The following is a 24,248-nucleotide window of genomic DNA, read 5'->3' on the forward strand; positions in this document are numbered from 1 at the left end:
TGGTGTTCCCGTTTTACCTTGGTGCTTGTCTCGGTGATACCGTTCGGGAGGCACTTGGCTGCCGCCTGTTGGCGTGAGTTCGGTTCGTAGTTCTTCAGGGCACTCTTGCTACTTTAAAGTCGTTGTGAATGTGTGAGTTCTTCAACCTAACTGAAGCGTTTTATCTCCTTTTCCAGCTGGACTCGCATTCGGGGGGACGACGGTTCAAATCCGCGTCGGGCCATCCTGATTTAGGTTTTCCGTGATTTCCCAAAGTCGCTTCAGGCAAATGCCGGGATGGTTCCTTAGAAAGGGCACGGCCGACTTCCTTCCCTAATCCGAGCTTGTGCCCCCTCCTTTTGCTGGATGTTTTTAGTTAAAAGCATAATGCTTCGCAAACATTAGGGATGTTAGGGATTTCGATTTATTCGGTATTCTCGGTTTCTTTCCTTTGGAACATTGTGGTGTGGCATTGTGGTGTGGCATGTTCTCCACTGCGTAACGATTAGGAAGAGTTAGAGAGATCTTTGCTTTGTGTCAATGTGAGACTGATTGTGTCCTCGTTACTTGTGTTTCTTTCTATTCTAGTTTGTGGATCTGTGCCTGTCTCACCTTAATGTGTGCTTAGATGTGCCGATTTCCGGGTGTCATTAGTTATGTGTACTTCACGTGTTCCTCGTTCAATAAGCCCTCAGTTTTAGCTTCCGTACTTCAAGGCACGCTATTGGTTAGATCGATTGATCTGTGTCTGTCCGGTAATTTGAGCTCCTACGTTTTCATAGTTTTGAAGTATTTTAGTAACCTCTTTTGTTTGTGGGTACCACTTGTTGCATGAACCAGTGTGACCTTCAGCTATCGTGGTCTCGTTGACGTGTTCGCAGTTTATCGTGATTCAATGTAACCTTTGTAGTCGTGTACTCTTTTTTCAACAATTTTGTGTTTTATCTGTTTCTCCAAGGTGTTTCTCGATGAGTGATTTATGAACCCATTTTATGTTCCCATTTTCACATATATACTGTGTGGGCTCGTAGTCCCTTGTCTCACGCTCATATCAATAAATCGTTTCAGTTGGTATAAATGTTTCTGCAGTAATTGCTTGCTTTTGGTGATTCTCTCCGAACTTTCTTTTCTTGTTTGAATCTAGTATGAGTGTAAAGAGCTGTAAATTCCTTTCACCTCCCATACGAGTGAGATGTGCAAAGTCACGTCATATAATGTGGCCGGTAAGTTACGTCATGTCCTGTCACCAGTCAAGATATTGGATGAGGACGTACCACTTTATTTCTCATATGTGAATTTAAAAGTAAATATTCTAATATCGTGTGTCTCGTCCTATTCTTTCTGACTTACCACGCAGTCACCATTAATGCAGTATATAATGGGCCAAAGTTGCATAGATGTAAAAGTCAGAACATTTCAGAGTTGTTTTTGCAAACTGCGCAAAGGGGGCAGTGATATTAAAGCAACATAATCTGAGAAGGAGCCCTTACCAATGGAGCGCACAGCCAACGTTTTATTAATTTACCACATATTTTATCGCCGGCCGCGGTGGCCGGAACCGCGAGACTGCTACGGTCGCAGGTTCGAATCCTGCCTCGGGCATGGGTGTGTGTGATGTCCTTAGGTTAGTTAGGTTTAAGTAGTTCTAAGTTCTAGGGGACTTATGACCTAAGATGTTGAGTCCCATAGTGCTCAGAGCCATTTGAACCATTTGAACATATTTTATCGTGTGATTACGTGACCAGATTTAGTATAACTTGGCTAAATTAATTTAAATTCTTTTAATTCTGAAAATGTAGTCATATAACATTTTCCAGTTTGGTCTTATCTCCAATGGGTAAAGAAGGGTTTGGTCTGGTAGAGACCCTGTAATTTATAATAGTATATACCTGATGTGTTCTTGCTGTGGTCATCAGTCCAGAGACTGGTTTGATGCAGCTCTCAACGCTACTCTATCCTGTACAAGCTTCTTCATCTCCCAGTACCTACCGCAACCTACATCCTTCTTAGTCTGCTTAAAGTATTCATCTCTTGGTCTCCCTCTAAGATTTTTACGCTCCACGCTTCCCTCTAGTACTAAACTGGTGATCCCTTGATGCCTCAGAACGTGTCCTACCAACCGATCCCTTCAGTGGTGTAGACAAATTGTGTCACGAATTCCTCTCCTCCCCAATTCTATTCAATACCTCCTCATTAGTTACGTGATCTGGCTATGCAATCTTCGACATTCTCCTATAGTACCACATTTCGAAAGCTTCTATTCTTGTCTAAACTATTTATCGTCCATGTTCCACTTCCATAAATGGCTACACTCCATACAAATACTTTCAGAAACGGCTTCCTGACACTTAAATCTATACTCGATGTTAACAAGTTTCTCTTCTTCAGAAACGCTTTCCTTGCCATTACCAGTCTACATTTTATATCCTCTCTACTTCGACCATCATCAGTTATTTTGCTCCCCAAATAGCAAAACTCCTTTACTAATTTAAATGTCTCATTTTCTAATCTAATTCCCTCAGCATCACCCGATTTAATTCGATTGCATTCCATTAGACTCGTTTAACTTTTGTTGACGTTCATGTTATATCCTCCTTTCAAGACACTGTCCATTCCGCTCAACTGCTCTTCCAAGTCCTTTGCTGTCTGTGACAAATTACAATGTCATCGGCAAACCTCAAAGTTATTATTTCTTCTCCATGGATTTTAATTCCTATCAAAATTTTTCTTTTATTTCCTTTACTGCTTGCTCAATGTATAGATTGAATAGTATCGGGGATAGGCTCAACCCTGTCTCACTCCCTTCCCAACCACTGCTTCCCTTTCATGCCCCTCGACTCTTATAACTGCCATCTGCTTTCTGTACAAATTGCAAATAGCCTTTCACTCCCTGTATCTTATCCCTGCTACCGTCAGAATTTGAAAGAGAGTATTTAAGTCGACATTGTCAAAAGCTTTCTCTTAGGCTACAAATGGTATAATCGAAGGTTTGTCTTTCCTTAATCTATCTTCTAAGATAAGTCGTAGGGTCAGTATTGCCTCGCTTGTTCCAACATTTGTATGGAATCCAAACTGATCTTCCCCGAGGTCGGCTTCTACCAGGTTTTTCATACGTTTGTAAATAATTCGTGTTAGTATTTTGCAGTAGTGACTTACTAAACTGATAGTTCGGTAATTTCCACATCCGTCAACACCTGCTTTCTTTGGGATTGGAATTATTATATTCTTCTTGAAGTCTGAGGGTATTTCGCCTGTCTCATACATCTTTCTCACCAAATGGTAGGTTTTTGTCATGGCTGGCTATCTGATGTAAGTGACCAAAAAACCGAAGTAGCATGTGTACTTACACCAGTGTCAATGCCACGGGGGTATGTTACAACATTTAATACTATAATCTCAGTGAGCTATAACAGGAAGACAAGTTGAAAACACAGAACTATACTGTGATCAGTGAAGAGAAGGAAAAGCGAAACACAATACTGGTGGTCGTTGAACAAGGTAATATAATGATGATTTGACTTGGTAAATCACAAGGGAGGTTCACATAAAAGGGAAAAGATTACCATCTAACGAATCATGCATGAAGACGCCTGGGAGTGGTGGGCGTACGGGTACAATGATTGCTCGTATTTGGCCAGAGAGGTATAGGATGCTTCGTCCCCGGTGAGCACTCAACCACTTAGTCAATGCGTGTCAGTGCGGTGGTAAAGGCTTATAACGACGCACCTACACACGCCTATAAGTTTTCATGCGTCATTCGATTGTTCCGGAAAATTTTGTCACATTTCATCACTCAGATGAACGCATGTGTGGGTGACGTGATAGCTCCACAGGCTCGAAGCAGAGACGCCCATCCTGCGGCTAAAGATCGAAGACCGGGAAGTTCTCCCAAAAGCTTGAAGACTGCAAGCCCTCTACATGAAGCTCAGATACGAAATCCTACGAAATTTCACTCTCAGCTTGTTCCCCGCAATCCCTAAGCAAAACTCACCTCCGCCAATCGGAGTATTTTGTTAAAAGTTTCCCAACTGAATTATATGATACTGGCGGTTCAGTTTCCTTCCTAAGAAGGATTTTTGTAAGCCGGTCAGTCGCCTGTCTTCCGATATCAGCAATACTTAGGAGGTTTCGTCCAAGCTCCCACTCCTTACTACTTATTAGTAAACAGCCGACGAAATCCCTTCGTGTGATTTTGAAAGACATGAGAGCACTATCCTTGCATGGTCCGGCACCTGAAAGTCGGCGCCTTATCTAGACAGGAAGGAATATCTGCTGTAACTGTGGCATTCTGAGGGTATGGGTAGGTATTGCCATCTGGTGCATCTACCCTCACACTACCTTCCAGGGAGATCATATGTTCAAGAAGCACGTAGATTCGACCTTACTCCCTAGTCTCTCGTCATGGTTCATTATGCCGGAGTTTTATATGAAGCCGTTCCTCACACCATACCGTCGACCACTAATGGTAAGGCTTCACGTGCTCCGCGAGACTGGAGCCGCGTCGGACAGTGCGACCCCTCACTAAATATCAGCAGTGGTGCCGAACCGGCTCGTCCCCCCCCCCCCCCCCCCCCCATCTACTGTCGGTTTCGTCTCTAGAAACCGGTGACCCCGTCGCTCCAGCGACCTGCTTCTGTAGCCGCTAGCTTCTGTCACCGGCTTCTTCTTACCACAGCTCACTAACATTTAGTTCATGCAACCACAAAATACGGATGCGCCAAAATTATTATGAAGAATAAAGGAATTTATCTTTTCTCTGCAATCGCTTATCTCACACATAATTTATTATTAAATGTTTACTAATCCGTAGCAAAATATGAGTCAGGAGCTGATCGATCGAATTAATCGTGATAAAAACATGACACGTCTCAGTCCACCCAAAGATTGATGTATTTCACAGGACTATCCTCTTTGTCTGTGCTTGTCAGCTTTTCATGTCGTCCTTGCTTCATCCGTCATGGGTTACATTACTTTTTGCTCTTACCCTATGTTTCTCGTAATTCTCATTTCTGCCGCTTCTCAATACTCTCTCTCTTCCCAGTTTACCCTCAGTCCATATTCTTCATTCTTTACGCCGTTCAGTCAATTCAACAGATCTTGTAAATCTGCTTTACCTTCACTGGAAAGCAAAGTCATCAGCGATTCTTATCGCTGCTATACTCTGATACTGAATTTTTGTCCCACTATTGAACCTCTCTTTTATTTCTCTCATTGCTTATTCAGTGTATGGATTGAACAGTAAGCGAGAAAGACTGTATTCCTGTCTTACCCCTTTTCACAAACATTTCCTTCTACGTCTTCCAGTGTTATTGTTCCCTCTATTTTACCCTCTTTTTTTCTTTTACATATAGTATAACATCCCGCTTTCACTATAGTTTACTCCTACTTTTCGAAGAGTTTAGAACATCTTGCCATACTTTAAACTGTCCAGTGCTTTTTCAGGTCGTCAGATCCTTTGGAGTACCTTGATTTTTCTCAATTTTTAATTCCATTATCAAGCACATCATCAGGACTGACTCTCTGATTCCTTTGCCTTTCGTAAGGCCAAACAGTTTCCATCGATGCATTGCTTATGACTTATAATCAGTGCCTTAGGAGCTGAAGTACATCTCATCCATTTCTCATGAACAAAACTTTTGCTCTGGTTCCGTTTACAATTTTTATCTCAAAAAATCAACGTGCGTACTTACCACACCGACAACGAGGAGATTAGAACATAAAGCACCCATATTAATAAGGAGAAGGATTATAATCGATTTGCTCATTGCTGCCTCCAATAAGTCGACGGTCCTGCAACAGAGAGATAAATTATTCTGATAACTATTGAGAGTCTGAAGGGAGGATTTTAATTTGTGTTACTGTAATACTAACAAAGGGTGCTGGAGTACCGAAAAATACCACAGTATAGTATCATGGCTGTATTTTCGAAGAAAACAAACACTAGGTAGGTAACGTCTAACTGCCATCACTGTAGACTTAAATACAATAGTTATTCATAGGTAGGGGTAAACACTTTTCTTAGCTCTCAGAGTCAGTGTTGATTGTGCTGGACGAGACATTCACTTAATGTACACAACAGTGATTCAATTTTGTCTTCATTTCAGTCCATATGAATTTAAAGTGCTCTAAGACATATTGCCCCCCATGAACAATGGACCTTGGCGTTGGTGGCTTGCGTGCCCCAACGATACACATAGCCGTACCGTAGGTGCAACCACAACGGAGGGGTATCTGTTGAGAGGCCAGACAAACGTGTGGTTCCTGAAGAGGGGCAGCAGCCATTTCAGTAGTTGCAGGGGCAACTGTTGGATGATTGACTAATTTGGCCTTGTAACACTAACCAAAATGGCCTTGCTGTTCTGGTATTGCGAACGGCTGAAAGCAAGGGGTAACTACAGCCATAATTTTTCTCGAGGGCATGCAGCTTTACTGTATGATTAAATGATGATGGCGTCCTCTTGGGTAAAATATTCCGCAGGTAAAGTAGTATCCCTTCGGATCTCCGGGCGGGGACTACTCAAGAGGACGTCGTTAACAGGAGAAAGAAAGCTGGCGTTCTACGGAGCGTGGAATGTCAGATCCCTTAATCGGGCAGGTAGGTTAGAAAATTTAAAAAGGGAAATGGATAGGTTAAAGTTAGATATAGTGGGAATTAGTGAAGTTCGGTGGCAGGAGGAACAAGACTTCTGGTCAGGTGGCTATAGGGTTATAAACACAAAATCCAATAGGGGTAATGCAGGAGTAGGTTTAATAATGGATAGGAAAATAGGAATGCGGAGAAGCTACTACAAACAGCATAGTGAACGCATTATTGTGGCCAATATAGATACGAAGCCCACGCCTACCACAGTAGTACAAGTTTATATGCCAACTAGCTCTGCAGATGACAAAGAAATTGATGAAATGTATGATGAGATAAAAGAAATTATTGAGATAGTGGAGGGAGACGAAAATTTAACAGTCATGGGTGACTGGAATTCGACAGTAGGAAAAGGGAGAGAAGGAAACATAGTAAGTGAATATAGATTGGGGCTAAGAAATGAAAGAGGAAGCCGTCTAGTAGAATTTTGCAGAGCATAACTTAATCATAGCTAACACTTGGTTCAAGAATCATGAAAGAAGGTCGTATACATGGAAGAATCCTGGAGATAGTAGAAGGTATCAGATGATTATATAATGGTAAGACACAGATTCAGGAACCAGATTTTAAATTGTAAGACATTTCCAAGGGCAGATGTGGACTCTGACCACAATCTGTTGGTTATGAACTGTAGATTAAAACCGAAGAAACTGCAAAAAGGTGGGAATTAAAGGAGGTGGGACCTGGATAAACTGACTAAACCAGAGGCTGTACAGAGTTTCAGGGAGAGCATAAGGGAACAGTTGACAGGAATGGGGGACAGAAGTACAGTAGAAGAAGTATGGGTAGCTTTGAGGGATGAAGTACTGAAGGCAGCGGAGGATCAAGTAGGTAAAAAGACGAGGGCCAGTAGAAACCCTAGGTAACAGAAGAAATATTGAATTTAATTGTTGAAAGGAAATATAAAAATGCAGTAAATGAAGCAGGCAAAAAGGAATACAAACGTCTCAAAAATGAGATCGACAGGAAGTGCAAAATGGCTAAGCAGGGATGGCTAGAGCACAAATGTAAGGATGTAGAGGCTTATCTCACAAGGGGTAAGATAGATACTGCCTACAGGAAAATTAAAGAGACCTTTGGAGAAAAGAGAACCACTTGCATGAATATCAAGAGCTCAGATGGAAACCCAGTTCTAAGCAAAGAAGGGAAAGCAGAAAGATGGAAGGAGTATATAGAGGGTCTATACAAGGGCAATGTTCTTGAGGACGATATTATGGGAATAGAAGAAGATGTAGATGAAGATGAAATGGGAGATACGATACTGCGTGAAGAGTTTGACAGAGCACTGAAAGACCCAAGTCGAAACAAGGCCCCGGGAGTAGACAACATTCCATTAGAACTACTGATAGCCTTCGGAGAGCCAACCCTCATAAAACTCTACCATCTGTTGAGCAAGATGTATGAGACAGACGAAATACCCTCAGACTTCAAGAAGAATATAATAATTCCAATCCCAAAAAAAACAGGTGTTGACATGTGAAAATTACCGAACTATCAGTTTAATAAGTCACAGCTGCAAAATACTAACGCGAATTCTTTACAGACGAATGGAAAAACTGATAGAAGCCGACCTCAGGGAAGATCAGTTTGGATTCCGTAGAAATGATGGAACACGTGAGGCAATACTGACCCTACGACTTATCTTAGAAGAAAGGTCAAGGAAAGGCAAACCTACGTTTCTAGCACTTGTAGACTTAGAGAAAGATTTTGACAATGTTGATTGGAATACTCTCTTTCAAATTCTGAAGATGGCAGGGGTAAAAAACAGGGAGCGAAATGCTATTTACAATTTGTACAGAAAGCAGATGGCAGTTATAAGAGTCGAGGGGTATGAAAAGGAAGCAATGGTTAGGAAGGGAGTGAGACAGGGTTGTAGCCTATCTTCGATGTTATTCAATCTGTATATTGAGCAAGCAGTAAAGGAAACAAAAGAAAAGGTCGGAGTAGGTATTAAAATCCACGGCGAAGAAATAAATAGTGGGAAAAGCAGGCGCCAGGTTGAGATTCATAGGAAGAATTCTAAGAAAATGTGACTCATCGACGAAAGAAGTAGCTTACAAAACGCTTGTTCGTCCGATTCTTGAGTATTGCTCATCAGTATGGGACCCTTACCAGGTTGGATTAATAGAAGAGATAGACATGATCCAGCGAAAAGCAGCGCGATTCGTCATGGGGACATTTAGTCAGCGCGAGAGCGTTACGGAGATGCTGAACAAGCTCCAGTGGCGGACACTTCAAGAAAGGCGTTACGCAATACGGAGAGGTTTATTATCGAAATTACGAGAGAGCACATTCCGGGAAGAGATGGGCAACATATTACTACCGCCCACATATATCTCGCGTAATGATCACAACGAAAAGATCCGAGAAATTAGAGCAAATACGGAGACTTACAAGCAGTCGTTCTTCCCACGCACAATTCGTGAATGGAACAGGGAAGGGGGGATCAGATAGTGGTACAATAAGTACCCTCCGCCACACACCGTAAGGTGGCTCGCGGAGTATAGATGTAGATGTAGATGTAGATGAGGTTCGCCGATGACATTGTAATTCTGTCAGAGACAGCAAAGGACTTGGAAGAGCAGTTGAACAGGATGGACAGTGTCTTGAAAGAGGGGTATAAGATGAACATCAACAAGAGAAAAACGAGGATAATGGTAAGTAGTCGAATTATCTCGGGTGATGCTGAGGGAATTAGATTAGGAAATGAGACACTTAAAGTAGTGAAGGTGTTTTGCTATTTAGGGAACAAAATAACTAATGATTGTCGAAGTAGAGAGGATATAAAATGTAGACTGGCAATGGCTAGAAAAGTGTTCCTGAAGAAGAAAAATTTGTTAACATCGAGTATAGATTTAAATGTCAGAAAGTCGTTCCTGAAAGTATTTGTATGGAGTGTAGCCATGGATGGTAGTGAAACGTGGACGATAAATAGTTTAGACAAGAAGAGAATAGGAGCTTTCGAATTGTGCTACAGAAGAAAGCTGAAGATCAGACGTGTAGATCACATAACTAATGAGGAGGTATTTAATAGAATTGGGGAGAAGAGGAGCTTGTGGCACAACTTGACTGGAAGAAGGGATCGGTTGGTAGGACATGTTCTGAGACATCGAGGGATCACCAATTCAGTACTGTAGGGCAGCGTGGAGGGTAAAAATCGAAGAGGGAGACCAAGAGATGAATACACTAAGCAGATTCAGAAGAATGTGGGCTGCAGTAGGTACTGGGAGATGAAGAAGCCTGCACAGGATAGGGGAGCATGGAGATCTGCATCAAACCAGTCTCAGGACTGAAGACCACAACAACAACAACAAGACATACTGGTTATGGGTAATTAGTTGAGTGACAGAAATCCATAAGTACAAATACTAGCAGTTATACATAGCTTTTTCCTTTAAATGTAGCACATATAACACATTCCAGTGGGAGACTCTAGTAGACATGCATTTTAAAACTGAAAGTCGATTTAAGGGTTAGAAAAAGGCGTTTTACGTCTTGAAACAAACATCTACAGCAAGTTTACGATGTCTCTTTTGCTGTTTTCATTTAGGTTTCTTGTAATTTGAAAATATGCAGACATGATTAAAATGAATACTAACCAAGTGACATACTACAAAGTCGAACTGTAGGTAGTGAGCTTTGTGGATGTTTTACAATATTAATTATTCAAGTAAAGAAACGATCACATTAAAATTCATATCTCAGTAAACAGGACATGGTTTTAATTTGGTTAGATGTTCAGTTCAGCAAACACTCAACTGTGTAGTGGAAGTTTCATTCCAAACTGTATTTGTGTTGTAATATTTAATAGTATTATTTAATGGCAAAGGTGTTAGCATTTAATTGAAAATGCACAAAAATAAAAACTACAGTACTCATCTCATTATTGTTGGTGAACAGAACATCTCTTCCAACTCATGATTTGGTTTCGTGAGAAGTGTTATGAGCATCGCAACTCTAAAGCAACGTGACTAAGGTGAATTTATTTTCTTATAACCACTGTAAACTTACGAATAAAAGTGTACCAGTGTAAGTGTATCTATTCCAGCTTCCCAAGTGAGAGGGTAATGCTGTTGTGTCTCTCGCACAAACCTAATCAATCCATATTTTTAGTTAATGACCAATATACGAGGGCTATCCACAAAGTACATTACGTTCTGGAATTAAAAATAAATAAAGTATTGGAAATTTTTTTTATTATGTACATGTGAAAGCCACACTTAAATACTACTTTTCTACATAGTTGCCATTTAAATTAAGGCACTTATCGTAGCGATGGACGAACTTGGAAATTCCTTCGTCGTAAAATTCGGCCGCCTGCGCCTTCAACCACGTGGTTACCTCTTCATGAAGCTGTGCGTCGTCATCAAAACGCTGCATAGCCAACCACTTCTTCATTGCTGGGAATAAGTGGAAGTCGCTCGGTGCCAGGTCGGGACTGTACGGCGGATGAGGAAACAACTTCCACTTAAAAGATTCGAGAATTTCACGAGTGGCATTTGCTGTGTGGGCTCGGGCGTTGTCGTGAATCAGCAAGATTTTTGAGCCCTACTTTCCCCTGTGCTTGTTTTGTATTGCTCTTCTGAGGTTGTGCAGAGTTTGGCAATACCTTTGAGAGTTTATTGTAGTGCCTCTTTCCAGGAAATCCACAAAAATCACACCTTTTCTGTCCCAAAAGACAGTCATTACGTGGTTGAAGGCGCAGGCGGCAGAATTTTACGACGAATGAATTTCCAAGCTCGTCCATCGCTACGATAAGTGCCTTAATTTAAATGGCAACTATGTAGAAAAGTACTATTTAAGTGTAGCTTTCATCTGTATATAATAAAAAAAATTTCAATACTTTATTTATTTTTAATTCCAGAACGTAATGTACTTTGTGGATAGCTCTCCTATATTCATACTACATAAGTAAGCAATAAAAATTAAGGTATAGTATGATAGATTATATCTTTCTTACAGTTTATCATTGCAAGAGAAAGTAGTATGGGCGTACCTCAAAAAGTGCTACAAACTGTTACTGCATATGAAAGAGATGCATGAGGTTGGCAGCTTGCTGATGCTGTTTACCAAAGATATGATTTTGGCCACTTGAAAAACTATCAGATATCTGTTGATGACCATTCTGGACCATTTCAGGTAGAAATGAATAGGCCAAATCAATTTATTTGTAGAGGACAAAGGAATTTTTGAATTTTTATTATTTTTTGGTTTCTCATTCATAGGGAATGAGTACAACTGACAGCTTTCTATTTCATTCATTATTTATTAAAGGTAACAGTTTATTAAGCCATTTATGAAGCAAATGTTACAGTAGCACCACTGAATTGTCATTAGTTATAGTTATATCTTCTTCCAACACAGTATCAAAAATTGGAATATATGTATAGGATAATGTGGTTCATGAATTATTGGTCCACCAAATTCAGCATTAGGCTTGAATGGAGCAATAATATTACTTTCTCAATGAAAATGATCAATATGCTTCACAAACATCATCTAGATTACAATTTATATTGATTAATTCGAATGGAATAATTTTAGAAACAGTATTAGCAACAACTTTGTTATCAGCTTCAATAATTTGGTTACTAAATCCAAGCATGCTCCCAATAGTATATTTTATATCCATATATACTTTAACATCACTCTCAATATTAATTCTATTTAAAATTTCATCTGTTTTATTCGAATATTTAGCTTTTCAAGCTATAATGGCCAACAGGAATTTCTATCATTATTCCAATATAATTTATTATTTATTGTGCAATTTTTGAAGTTAGAAATGTTGTATAAAACCAACTAGTGCAACATTATTAAAACATTCTCATGTAGGTAGAGTCAATTTTTCTTTGAGAACAGATGACTTACCACACAATGAAAATAGGCCACTCATTTAATAGTAATAAAATTTTATTTAATTAAATGAAAACAGATTGAGATCCAAAAATAAGAACTCCAGAGAAGAAATCAAAAAATAAACACAGTAAGCTTTTACCTCATTCTTTTTGATATGCTATAATAGGTCCAAGTCGTTGTGGAAGACAACGTTAATGACTGACAGCTATATACTAGCTCCAGAATGGTTAAACTCGAATGAGATAAATCACTTGTATGTTTATTCGAAAAGTTTAGATCAACTGAAATATTCTGAATTTATAATAATATTTAAGAATATGAAAATGAAAACAATGAGAAGATTACTATACTTATTGAAATCAATGATGAAATTATACGTCTAGATCAATGCCAAGATAATTCACTTATATTATTCCATGATTTCATTGCTTAAAATCAAGGTGCATTTAGAGAATATTTTACTATAGGAAGACTTAAACCACTAGATTGTTTTGGGAATTTTTACAATAGATATGACTAGGAAACCTAATGAAGGGAAATACAGATATAGCATAAAAAAGTTCCATATCAAATGGGTTCTTTAAAAGATGATACTAAATATCTATTAGAAAACCACACTGATTGTATTTTACATGAACATATAAATAAATTTAAAGCAGCTTTTGACCATATGGTAGAACATGAAAAATTACAAAATATTGGTCATCATTATACTAATTGTTCATGGGCTAATGAAGAAGCTAAATGTGGGCCAGATACATATGATTGCTTTTTTCTGATATGTGTAAAAGAAGAGTGCATTACATAATTAATTTTTATAAATCTATATATAAAAATAGATTTCATTAATATTTCTTATCCTTAGTAAATGTTTTCATGAAATGACTCAGAAGTCACTAAAAAAGATTAACAAAATAAAAAATCAAGAATTGAAGGAATAATTCTAGTTTTGGAAAAAACAACCAAGAGCAAAATATGAAAAATATGAAAAAGAAAATTGGCCTGTTATTGATGCAACTGAAACAGTTAAAGAAGGAATCAAAGCGTTATCTGATAATTTACTGAAAGCTATTGAAGAAAACAGAGAGGTTGAAAAGCAAATGATGAAGTGATGTCATGAAGATGCAGGTAGATATGTAAGTCCAAAGAATGAATGTCTGATGATCAACCTAATATGTATGACTATACTTTAAGTGACACAGAACTGCAGAATGTGTTGTGAAATATCATGAAGAGGTGAAGTACAGAATAAAGATTTCCCAAGCTGAAGGTGAAAGTAGAAGAATATTAAAGTATATTATTCATACTTAAGACAAAGTTTTTGGACTGATACCTGTTTTTATGTTTAAGTATGTCAGCAATTTACCAGTTAAATTTGAGGCAGATAAATTAACTATCAATGGAAAACATTATGCAAGTACAGATGAATCTGTCAACCATATAACACATTACTACGAATGATACGGGTGAAGAATTTGTTGCCATTGATATACCAAATTAGGCAGATGAATTATTCAACCCAAGTAAAATAAGACCAAGTAAAGGTAAAAAATATAAATATTTTTAATGAACAACCTTTTTTATGAATTAATTAAATTGCTTATATTATACAAAGTAACTAAATTAATTTTATTACATTAGATTTATAATATAATATATTTAATTCATATAATATAATTAGTTTAATTAATTTCTAAAAAACTTTGAGTGTTGAAAAGTTACCAAGTGCACTCAACATACCCACTTACTACTCACATCAATCCTAATGTCTGTTTTGCGGGAACAAAGCTCTATATTTGCATTACCTAAACATCAGCATCATACTCTCAGCCAATCGCCAGGAGGGATCCCACTGCTTTCAAGTTTTCACTTGTATATATAAGCTGCATCATTAACCTGTCTAGTTAGTTTTCGAATTATGTTTATGAACATATTTTATCCAACTGCTTGTTTGGTCTAACCATGTGAGTGTAGAACTAGCCCATAAAAAAAGTTAATGTCATCCAACTTGAAAATGTGCAGCGGTGTAGAAGTGTTCACTTGCGTCAAGTAAAGTCCCTGTATTTATGTGACAACCTGGCAATCTTTGAAAAACACCTCACCACGGAATATAAACCATATGAGGTGGATATCAACATTTTCTAAAGTGGTGGCATCAACACTGGCAGCAATGCCAGAGGTCATGCCACCACACCAGTAATTACAGGGTTTAGTGGAACAGTGCTGAAAGTATAGAACTGTGACATAACCTGTAATATATATTTAAAACACCTGCTGTGTCTAACATATGAAATGTGTATGACTTACGAGGAAAACATGGTACATACCATAACCTGATTTCCCAGAAACTTCGATCAATGGAAGAGAAGTCAAAATAAGCAAACACATGTATCGGCTTGTCGATAGGAACTCGACTGTTTCTGAGAAAACGATTGTCAATGCTTTCAAAGTATTTTGTATGCCCTTAAGCAGATAAGCAGTGCAGTCGGAACAGTGGTCAATGTTCACCATTTCATAGTCTTACTCCCTGTGTGTAAGGCTCCATTATTATTATACTTTTTAGTTTTGGTTTTCATTTATCTCCCTATATCGATAGAATATTACTACATGAATGTTTTACAGTGTATATTGATATAACGTTGTCCTTTTTCGTCTACCAAATTTATGGCGAATGAATTAAACAGAAAAAATTAATGAATGGAAAAATTATTTGAGATCTTTTTCGATGAAAATCTTGAACTATGTATTGATTCATTATAAACCGCATATACCATTTTCGGAGAAGTGATCCATTATGGTTTGCTATGAAATTAATGCCACTGCATGAAATTGTCACCAATGTTAACGACGTTTCTTTTCCGAGCGAGATTCATGTGAAGAAATATAGCTTTGCCAACCTGCCTTTCATGTGATTCTTCAGAATTTCTATATTTCGAATGTTTTTATGACCAGTATCAACCAAGGGAAAGCACCACATCTTCCTGAAGAATAAAGATAAGAATAAAATATAAGAATTAAGAACTGATATGAGAATGAAATATAACAGAATGGGAATTTAAAAAGAAAATACCGTAACACATACATTATATAATAAATGTATGACACTTATTGTGAAACCCAGTTGTAATTTTACAATTAATATAAGGCCTTTTTATCACCTAACTTGATAAGAAACACTCGTATACTTACCTTCCATGGACATGGGTAGGCAAATGAAAAATAAATAAATAAATAAAAATAATTGTGTTTCGAACATGGGGTGTAAATGTGAGTGGCTGTGACGCTAGCCACTGTGCCGCTAATTGGACTGACCTTATAGCACACTAAAAAGCGTCCATGTTACTCCAAAAAATTTGATGGGCATATTCTCAGAAACAGCCAAGCATCTATGGATGACCAGAGACCCGTCTTCACTTACTTTGATCCCTTTTCCACTGAGCGAATTTCCTTGGGAATTGGATTATGGCACTTGAGGTGTTCTTCTCTTCAGTGTATCATGCGATTGACAGATTATGTCACTTAACTGACTGTGAGAGAAGCGGATAATTATAGTGTGTAATATTTAATGCATCATAAAATTCTCTTTGTTGTCGAATTAGACAAATGCATAGATGTGTTTGTATAAAGCCAAATACTTGGAGTTAAAAATATATAAATCACAATTATCTGCAAAGCGTTGCTCCATTGCAAGTAGATATGATGATGATAGATGGATGAGTATTTGTTAACAACGTGTTTGTGAAAAAAGCTAATATTAATTTTTAAAGTAACTGTAATATCTATAATCAATGCTGTCACTGTATCAGAACAATACGTATATACCTGTATATGTGTACATATATATGGACGAGGCTGTAATAAATTGATAATTTTTCTAGATGTCATTATATATGTCTATCTACATCATTCTATCATGGAAATAAACAATGACTCTGCTTTATTTTTCCACAGTACGTATAATAAAATAATGATAATTCCTAAAAATGTTGTAGTTATCATAAAAAAGTATGCTCTTATCATAGCTGAAGCAGGTCTCTGTCGTACTCACACAGGGAATTGTAAAGTCCATATGGAAAGAATAGTAGTCCTATTTCTTCCCAGAAGCTGATATTACACAGGTGAGTGAAGTCATATAGCATTCTGTTGCTGCTTCCTCTAGATTTGATCAAGGTTTAATATTTTGCAGTATCTCTGTTCCGAGAAATATTAGCCACAAAATCTTTACCCTTGACAATGATTCTGGTCAAACACTTGGAAAACCATACAGAAGTCCAACCCTGTGGATCATGCTTTTTGTACCAGCAACCCCCTCCCCCCCCCCCCCCCCCCACTGCAATGGGAACAAATGGTTCGATCTCCATCAAGCGTATAAAAGAAAACAGTTTCATTTATTTTGTCATAATTTTGCTGACACCCTTACATCAAATGTTCTATATTTAGGGTGAGCTAACAAAAGGTCCCCCACATCACACACTATATTGTGCTGTGATGCAGATTCAGAATATGAACGCAGACATATTTTCAATCTGTACAACTCAAAGTTACTCTTACGGAGACATCCACCACATAAGAGAGAGACTTGCTTTAAAAGCCCATACTCTTTAGACCCAAGATGATGATACTTCTAATCATGTGGTCATGACACCATGTATTCTACATTTCATTATAAATACAGAGACCTAGCACATTAGCACTAGGTTCTGTATGTGTGTTGGTTTGTCTCATGTTCCTACAGCTCTATGGCATCCAATCTGATCTTCTGAAAAGTTGGTTTTCAACATTTGTTCAACCAGCGTCTGGATAATTTATGTTAGCTATTTTCTAACCATCACTCATTTGTAGTCAAAATTGAAACCTGTCAATGTTTTTGATTATAATAAACGTTACTGGGAAACTGAACGCCCAGCATCTGCGATAGAGCTTAGCATTCCATCATTAGGGAAGGACGCTGACTCAGTTTTAGCAACACAAATAGAAAATGCGTTAAGCATGTGGATGCAATGACCACTAGGTGAGCAATGTTATCTACATCTACTTTCTGCAAGGTACGTTATGGGTCAGAGGAAGAACAATTATCAGTAAGACTGCAAGTGAACTCGAATCTCTCTAATTTTACATTCACAGTGTTTACTCGGGATATACATTGGAGGAAGCACTCACAGAACAGCTCTTTTGTAGCATCTGCCACTAGAGATGCCAGAGAATTTGCAGATTTTTCCGCTCTTTAGTCTAAGAGGCTGGTCATAGAAATTATACATATAGATACAAATAATTTCTATGACCAGCCTCTTAGTCAACGTAAGTGATTTATTTCAGAAAGGTAAAATTTTTTAGGCATCTTATCTATATGATGCTGAAAGTAGCTGCTTGCAGCCAGGTGCCTGTGTGGACTTCTCTGCAGCCACGCACAGCAGCATGCGTCCACCGCTACAGTGCCCAGGTAACACGCCTCATGTCATGTACCTCTGCCTCTAGTTCAAACTGCTGCACTGTGTGCATAGCTCCCTGTTGCATGTACAAACGCAATATCTGCATAATCACTGCTCTCGCCATACTTGCACGTTAAGTTCAACTGCTTCTTGTCAGAATAGCCATACCTATCCTTTATTGTTGCTTGCATCACTTTTTATAATAATGTTGTATCTGAAGCTATGTTGACCATTGAGTCCATGTATGTTAATATTGGGTTGGCCTCTGACATTATCCTTGAAGTTACAGTTCATGTATAAAATGTTCAGTCACATACTGAAGTAAGACTCATTCAAATAGGGTGGGAACAAAAATTATTCAAATGGGTCTAAGCAGTAGCAGCAGCGCGGTTCCGGACTGAAGCGCCTAGAACCGCTCGGCCACAACGGCTGGCAAGATGGGAACAGCTGTGCAGCCAACAGGCATACATAAAGGGTCAGTTAACAGCCAGATATAGTCCAATCCATTTCAACATTCATGTCTTTGGCAGCAGCAGTATCAGAGCATCGACAGTCGATGTGTTTAGTGGTACTGCGATAAAATTAACAGCTCACAAGTCACAATAAAGTGCATTTCTAAATCATCAAACTGTTCTGAGTATATGTGGATCGCAAGATGCAGCGTGTACTTCAGTGGATAGACTAAAGCAGTGGCGAATCCAAGTTAAAAAGGTTTTTGATGATAATGTAAAATGTATAATCAAAGGTAAAAACCATGGTGCCTGTGCTGAGTTAGGTAACCATATAAGCGCTTGAATTATGAATTCAATACAGAACAGCATGCTTACTACAATATGTTTAAATACAATACATATGAAACTCAAAACATACAAAAACAGTTACTGTCGAAATACTATCACATAGTGAATGGACTTTATGTGGAGTGAAGAAAAATGTTTCTTGTTTTTTAAATTGTAATTACAATCAATGATAACTGCTGCGATATATATATATATATATATATATATATATTCCAATTTGTTTGTCTCGCCAGAGGGGGACATCCAATGATACCACACTCGACATTGTGTGTGGGTGGCGGGGGGCAACTTTGAAATCTTCAATGGGGATCGTGCTTTTTATTGCAGATTACGATTCTAAAGCAAAATCCACATACATTTTGTCTGAAACATTTTCTTCGTTTCTTCACAGATGCCGCTGTATTGGAGAAATAGAAATGGGTACATATTCGTAAATTGCGACATGCTACTCAATGTCCCTTGTAAAATGTATAATCAAATGGTGGCTGTGCTGAGTAGCTCCATGCTACGAGACTAGGACAGACCAGAATGTTATAACTTCTAATTGGCAGATCGCATTCCCAATGTTTTATTTCTCCAACATATCGAACAGGGGACTACTCAATGAACCACCGTGGCCGTGGCTTGTGGTGAACGCTACTCTATTTTTCCAAGTAGACGAAGTGTTCAAACATAGTACCGGCAACCTCAATACACTTAGTGATCCGCTTTTCAAATGACCGTACGGAGGACAGATGCATATCTGCAGGAACATGAGCACAGGCGTTTCTGATGCGGTCGACCATGTCTTCATAGCCTGTTAGCACCTGTTGGTACACGTTATCTTCTAAATACGCCCAGAGAAAGAAATCCGGTGGCTTCAAACCCGGCGATATAGATGACCAATTAATAGGACCACTTCTGCCGATCCATCGACCAGTGTAAACACGGTCTAATACCTCCTTTGTTTCAGTTGCGTAATGCGCTTGGCAACCGTCATGCTGAAACCACGTACGTTGTCCATTCTCCGTGTCATCGATAAAATATGGATTAAGGAGTTTGTTCTCCATGATGCCACATCATACGTTAACCAGCCAAGGACGTTGGTGGTCAACTTTCTGTAATTCTACACTCTAGTAATGCATCTTATTCCTGTTAACGCTACCATGGTTTGTGGATGTAGACTCATCGGAAAATAGTACCGCACCAGAGAATGTGGTGGTCGTTCGCACCTTTTGATGAGCCCATTCACAAAACACTACCGGTTGTGGAAAATGCTGTTATGAAGTTCTTGATACAGTAACAATGTGGGGGAGGAGGGATACTTATGACGGTGCAATACTGTGATAATACTACCTACGGATATACGGCATCACGCTGTAATTTCCGGGCAATTACTGGAGAGTTTTGGTGCATTGCCAATAGTACAACTGTTTCATTAACTTATCCTGCAACACGTTTGCATCGTTTCCTTTCTCCGGTCTGTACACTACCATCAGATGTAAGGGTGTTCAAAAACCTGTAAAAGAACGAACGAGAGTGAGCTTTCTCTGGAAAACGCTTAGCACACAAGGCAGGAGCAGCCTCCAATTTTCTTCCACATTGTACGCAAATCAAGATCATTTAAGTTTTTTTTTCTTCCGTGGCTGCTATCTGTTTTATGTCCGTACAATATATGAGCTCTGGTCACAGCGCTCTGTCCGTTATGATACGCCATAGTTCACTAGACATCCACGGTGATCCGACAAGTAGTCCGCTGTTCGATATGTCGGAGATATTCAAGGCCCATTCAGTAGCATGTTGTAAATTACGGTGGTACGAAGAAAATGCTTCAGTCGAAACATATGTAGATTTTTCCGTAGAATAGTAATCTGCACTAGGAAACGAGGGCTCCCATTAAAGATTTCAAAGTTGGCTTCCGACACCCAAGCATGGGGTGGGATAGGGGGTCCAATGTGGTATCATTCGATGTCCACTCTCGTGACAAATAAATTGGAATTATAAATTCTTTTGATCTGTTGTGTAGTTTTCAGCATTTTAGTTAAAATGAACACCCTGTGTGTGTGTGTGTGTGTGTGTGTGTGTGTGTGTGTGTGTGTGCGTGCGTGCGTGCGTGTGCATGTGTGTGTGCGTGTGTCAAGAACTGATAACTGAAATTATAATTTGAAGTACAGTCATTTTTTTTTCACCTCAAGTACAGTCCATCTATCATGTGACAGTATTTCGAAAATAATTGATTTTGTATGTTTTGATTAACACATGTATTGTATTTAAACGCATTATAGTGTGCATCATGTCTATTGAATTCACGTATATGTATATATATAGGGTCATTAAGCCGGAATGTCACATAATTTGTGAGGTGATTCAAAATGTGAAAATAAACTGAAAGAGTCCTATAGACATGTGTCTGATTTTCGATCATTACAGAACAGGGCCAGGATGAAGACTACACACATCCATGAATGTTTATGACAAGAAATGTGAATACAACTTAACGAAATTCTTTATTGGCTCGATGGCGGGCGGTATAATAGTGGGACAAATGACTGATCCTTCCTACAAAAGATGTAGGGGTTCTACAACAGACAGCAGCACTATGGTGTTGTACCAAGGCAACATCTGCAGGTGTACCCAGTGGGAAAATGTGCGTTGGATCAGTGACCAGATGTGAGGCCATGTGCGTGTCGTGCTTGAGTGTTGTTTAACTGAGCAAGTCTATTGTGTACATGAATACCAACATGCTGCATGCATTCACCTCCGCAGAACACACAGACATGTTTTTTTATGTAGAGGTACTGTAATAGCAGTGCCTGTGCGGCATTGACAGAATACCAGTGACGTTTCCCTGACCCACGAACCACCTGTGCAAGGGTACTTCTTAGGATTTTTCAAACCTTACATGAATTCAGGATACTACCCAGTGTATGCATAACAACAGAATGTGAGGCCGCCCACTCAACTAAGGAAAGACATTATTGCAATGGTACAACAAAAAAATGGTTCAAATGGCTCTGAGCACTATGGGACTCAACTGCTGAGGTCATTAGTCCCCTAGAACTTAGAACTAGTTAAACCTAACTAACCTAAGGACATCACAAACATCCATGCCCGAGGCAGGATTCGAACCTGCGACCGTAGCGGTCTTGCGGTTCTAGACTGCAGCGCCTTTAACCGCACGGCCACTTCGGCCGGCAATGGTACAACGAAGTTGCGTCAACAGTACACAGCGCAGTAGCCATCATCTCGATATCCTACAAACGCAGCTGTGGCGTATGTTACATTCCGAGGGATTGTACCCATTCCATGTGCAATCTCTGCTGGAGTAAGCTGTCGCCCTCGCCGGGCGGCAAAGAGGTTGCAAGAAGATCGATAGTAGACACAGTCAACGCACCTATCAGGAGAGAGGCCAAATAGTGACTCGTAAGCAATGCAACGCCAACGCCCTCTCGACCACGAACCGGAGACCCCGTTCAGTCATCCAGTGAGTCACCGAGTCGAGTCACCTTGTACTTCACCCAACAGTGAGGCTAACGTGGTCTATTACGGAAGAGCTCTTGCCGCACCGGGCCTATGTTAAGTAGCTCCCTGTTTATGGTAATAAAGAACCATGTTAATACATGCGTGCAGATGTGTTATAGAACGCGGATACCGGCCACCAAACTACATCGTCTCTTTGCTTCCCATGGTACAAGCCTACACTGACGACGAGACGACACAAAAAACTGGCGACGGGTATAAATCAGTGGAGATTTTGCTTGGTTCTCTTCTTTCTAGCTTGCAGGGGTGCTCATTTCTATTTGCTAATGTGTTTTTGTGTTGTTGCATGTATTCCAGGGGGGGGGGGGGGGCACAGAATTAATCAAATTTCTCTTTTCAGAGGCTTCACTTGGATTTTAGCTATAACGTATTTGTGTAAACCATGACTACTCCGCCCCCTCCACCCCCTGCCACCGCACCTCAGCCGCAGATGGCCAATGTGATGGGTCTAACACACAGTTTTCAGGTTAACATAAGACCTACAGTCCCTGGACGTAAAGAGACCATGTTTTTTGCTGCAAGCTCTCCAAATTCAGTGCCGTAAGTTTCTTAATTTCAAAGCATCATAATAACTATGACCACTAAATAAAGGAAAGCTGTCACATCGGACAACAAGATGCAAGAGATTTCAAGCTTTTAACCAAATAAAACAATGGAAAACCCAGGATAGAATTTAGCAGTATTATGAAAAGGATAGTTGTAGAGATGCTGAGTTGCAGATAGGTACCACAAAAATTTGTCATAAAATAAGCTTTCGGCCCAAGCCCTTTGTCAAAAATAGATCACACACACACACACACACAAAAAAGCGCGCCCGCGCACATGTGACCACAGTCTCTAATTTCAGTTGTCAGAGACTGTAGTCATATGTGTGTGAGTTGCGTGCGTGCATTTGTGTGTGTGTGTGTGTGTGTGTGTGTGTGTATGTGTGTGTGTGTTTCAGATCCAACAAATTGCTGGCTTACTGGGGATGAAACAACAACTACTGGCTGTACAACTGGCCGGCGCACAACAGATGAAGAAATCAGTCCAAAAGTGCTGCCGACCAGCATACTACCGTTATGGCATTTCAGTGACACCCAAAATGAATGGCTTGAATACTTGACACAGTTCCTCCAAGTACATTGTGAAGTTCATCGAGTTCAAGGTACTCTAATGTTACAATGTTATGTTATGTTATGTTAACCGGGGACCTAGAAACGACGGGGAGGCTCCGTCCCCGCCGCAGCCGCAGTGGTCCGCAACCCCACGACTACCGCAGTCCACTTCACCGCTCTGCCGCCCCGCACCGGTGGATCCCCCAGGGAACGTCTCACACCAGACGAGTGTAACCTCTATATTTGCGTGGTAGTAATGGTGGTGTACGCATACGTGGAGAACTTGTTTGCGCAGCAATCGCCGACACAGTGTAGCTGGGGCGGAATAAGGGGAACCAGCCCGCATTTGCCGAGGCAGATGGAAACCCGCCTAAAAACCATCCTGCCGGCCGAAGTGGACGTGCGGTTAAAGGCGCTGCAGTCTGGAACCGCAAGACCGCTATGGTCGTAGGTTCGAATCCTGCCTCGGGCATGGATGTTTGTGATGTCCTTAGGTTAGTTAGGTTTAACTAGTTCTAAGTTCTAGGGGACTAATGACCTCAGCAGTTGAGTCCCATAGTGCTCAGAGCCATTTGAGCCATTTAAAAACCATCCACAGACTGGCCGGCTCACCGGACCTCGACACAAAACCTCCGGGCGGATTCGTGTCGGGGACCAGCGCTCCTTCCCGCCCGGAAAGTTCAAATGGTTCAAATGGCTCTGAGCACCATGCGACTTAACTTCTGAGGTCATCAGTCGCCTAGAACTTAGAACTAATTAAACGTAATTAACATAAGGACATCACACACATCCATGCCCGAGGTAGGATTCGAACCAGCGACCGTAGCGGTCGCTCGGCTCCAGACGGTAGTGCCTAGAACCGCACGGCCACTCCGGCCGGCCCGCCCGGAATGCCTTGGGTTAGACCGCACGGCCAACCGGGCAG

The 24,248-nt window shown here is 39.9% G+C and overlaps 1 protein-coding gene across 1 annotated transcript in view; it reads right to left on the reverse strand.

The window, feature by feature from the left end:
- The window catches only part of LOC124710446 (odorant receptor 43a-like), a 59,611-nt gene that overhangs the window by 17,697 nt on the left and 17,666 nt on the right, over positions 1-24,248 (reverse strand). Inside the window, exon 2 of the mRNA XM_047240929.1 lies at positions 5,670-5,769. Coding sequence (XP_047096885.1) covers positions 5,670-5,769 — 100 coding nt within the window. The remainder of the gene's footprint in view (positions 1-5,669; positions 5,770-24,248) is intronic.

This window comes from Schistocerca piceifrons, chromosome 1 (genome assembly GCF_021461385.2).
Source record: "Schistocerca piceifrons isolate TAMUIC-IGC-003096 chromosome 1, iqSchPice1.1, whole genome shotgun sequence".
In the NCBI taxonomy this organism is placed as follows: domain Eukaryota; kingdom Metazoa; phylum Arthropoda; class Insecta; order Orthoptera; family Acrididae; genus Schistocerca; species Schistocerca piceifrons.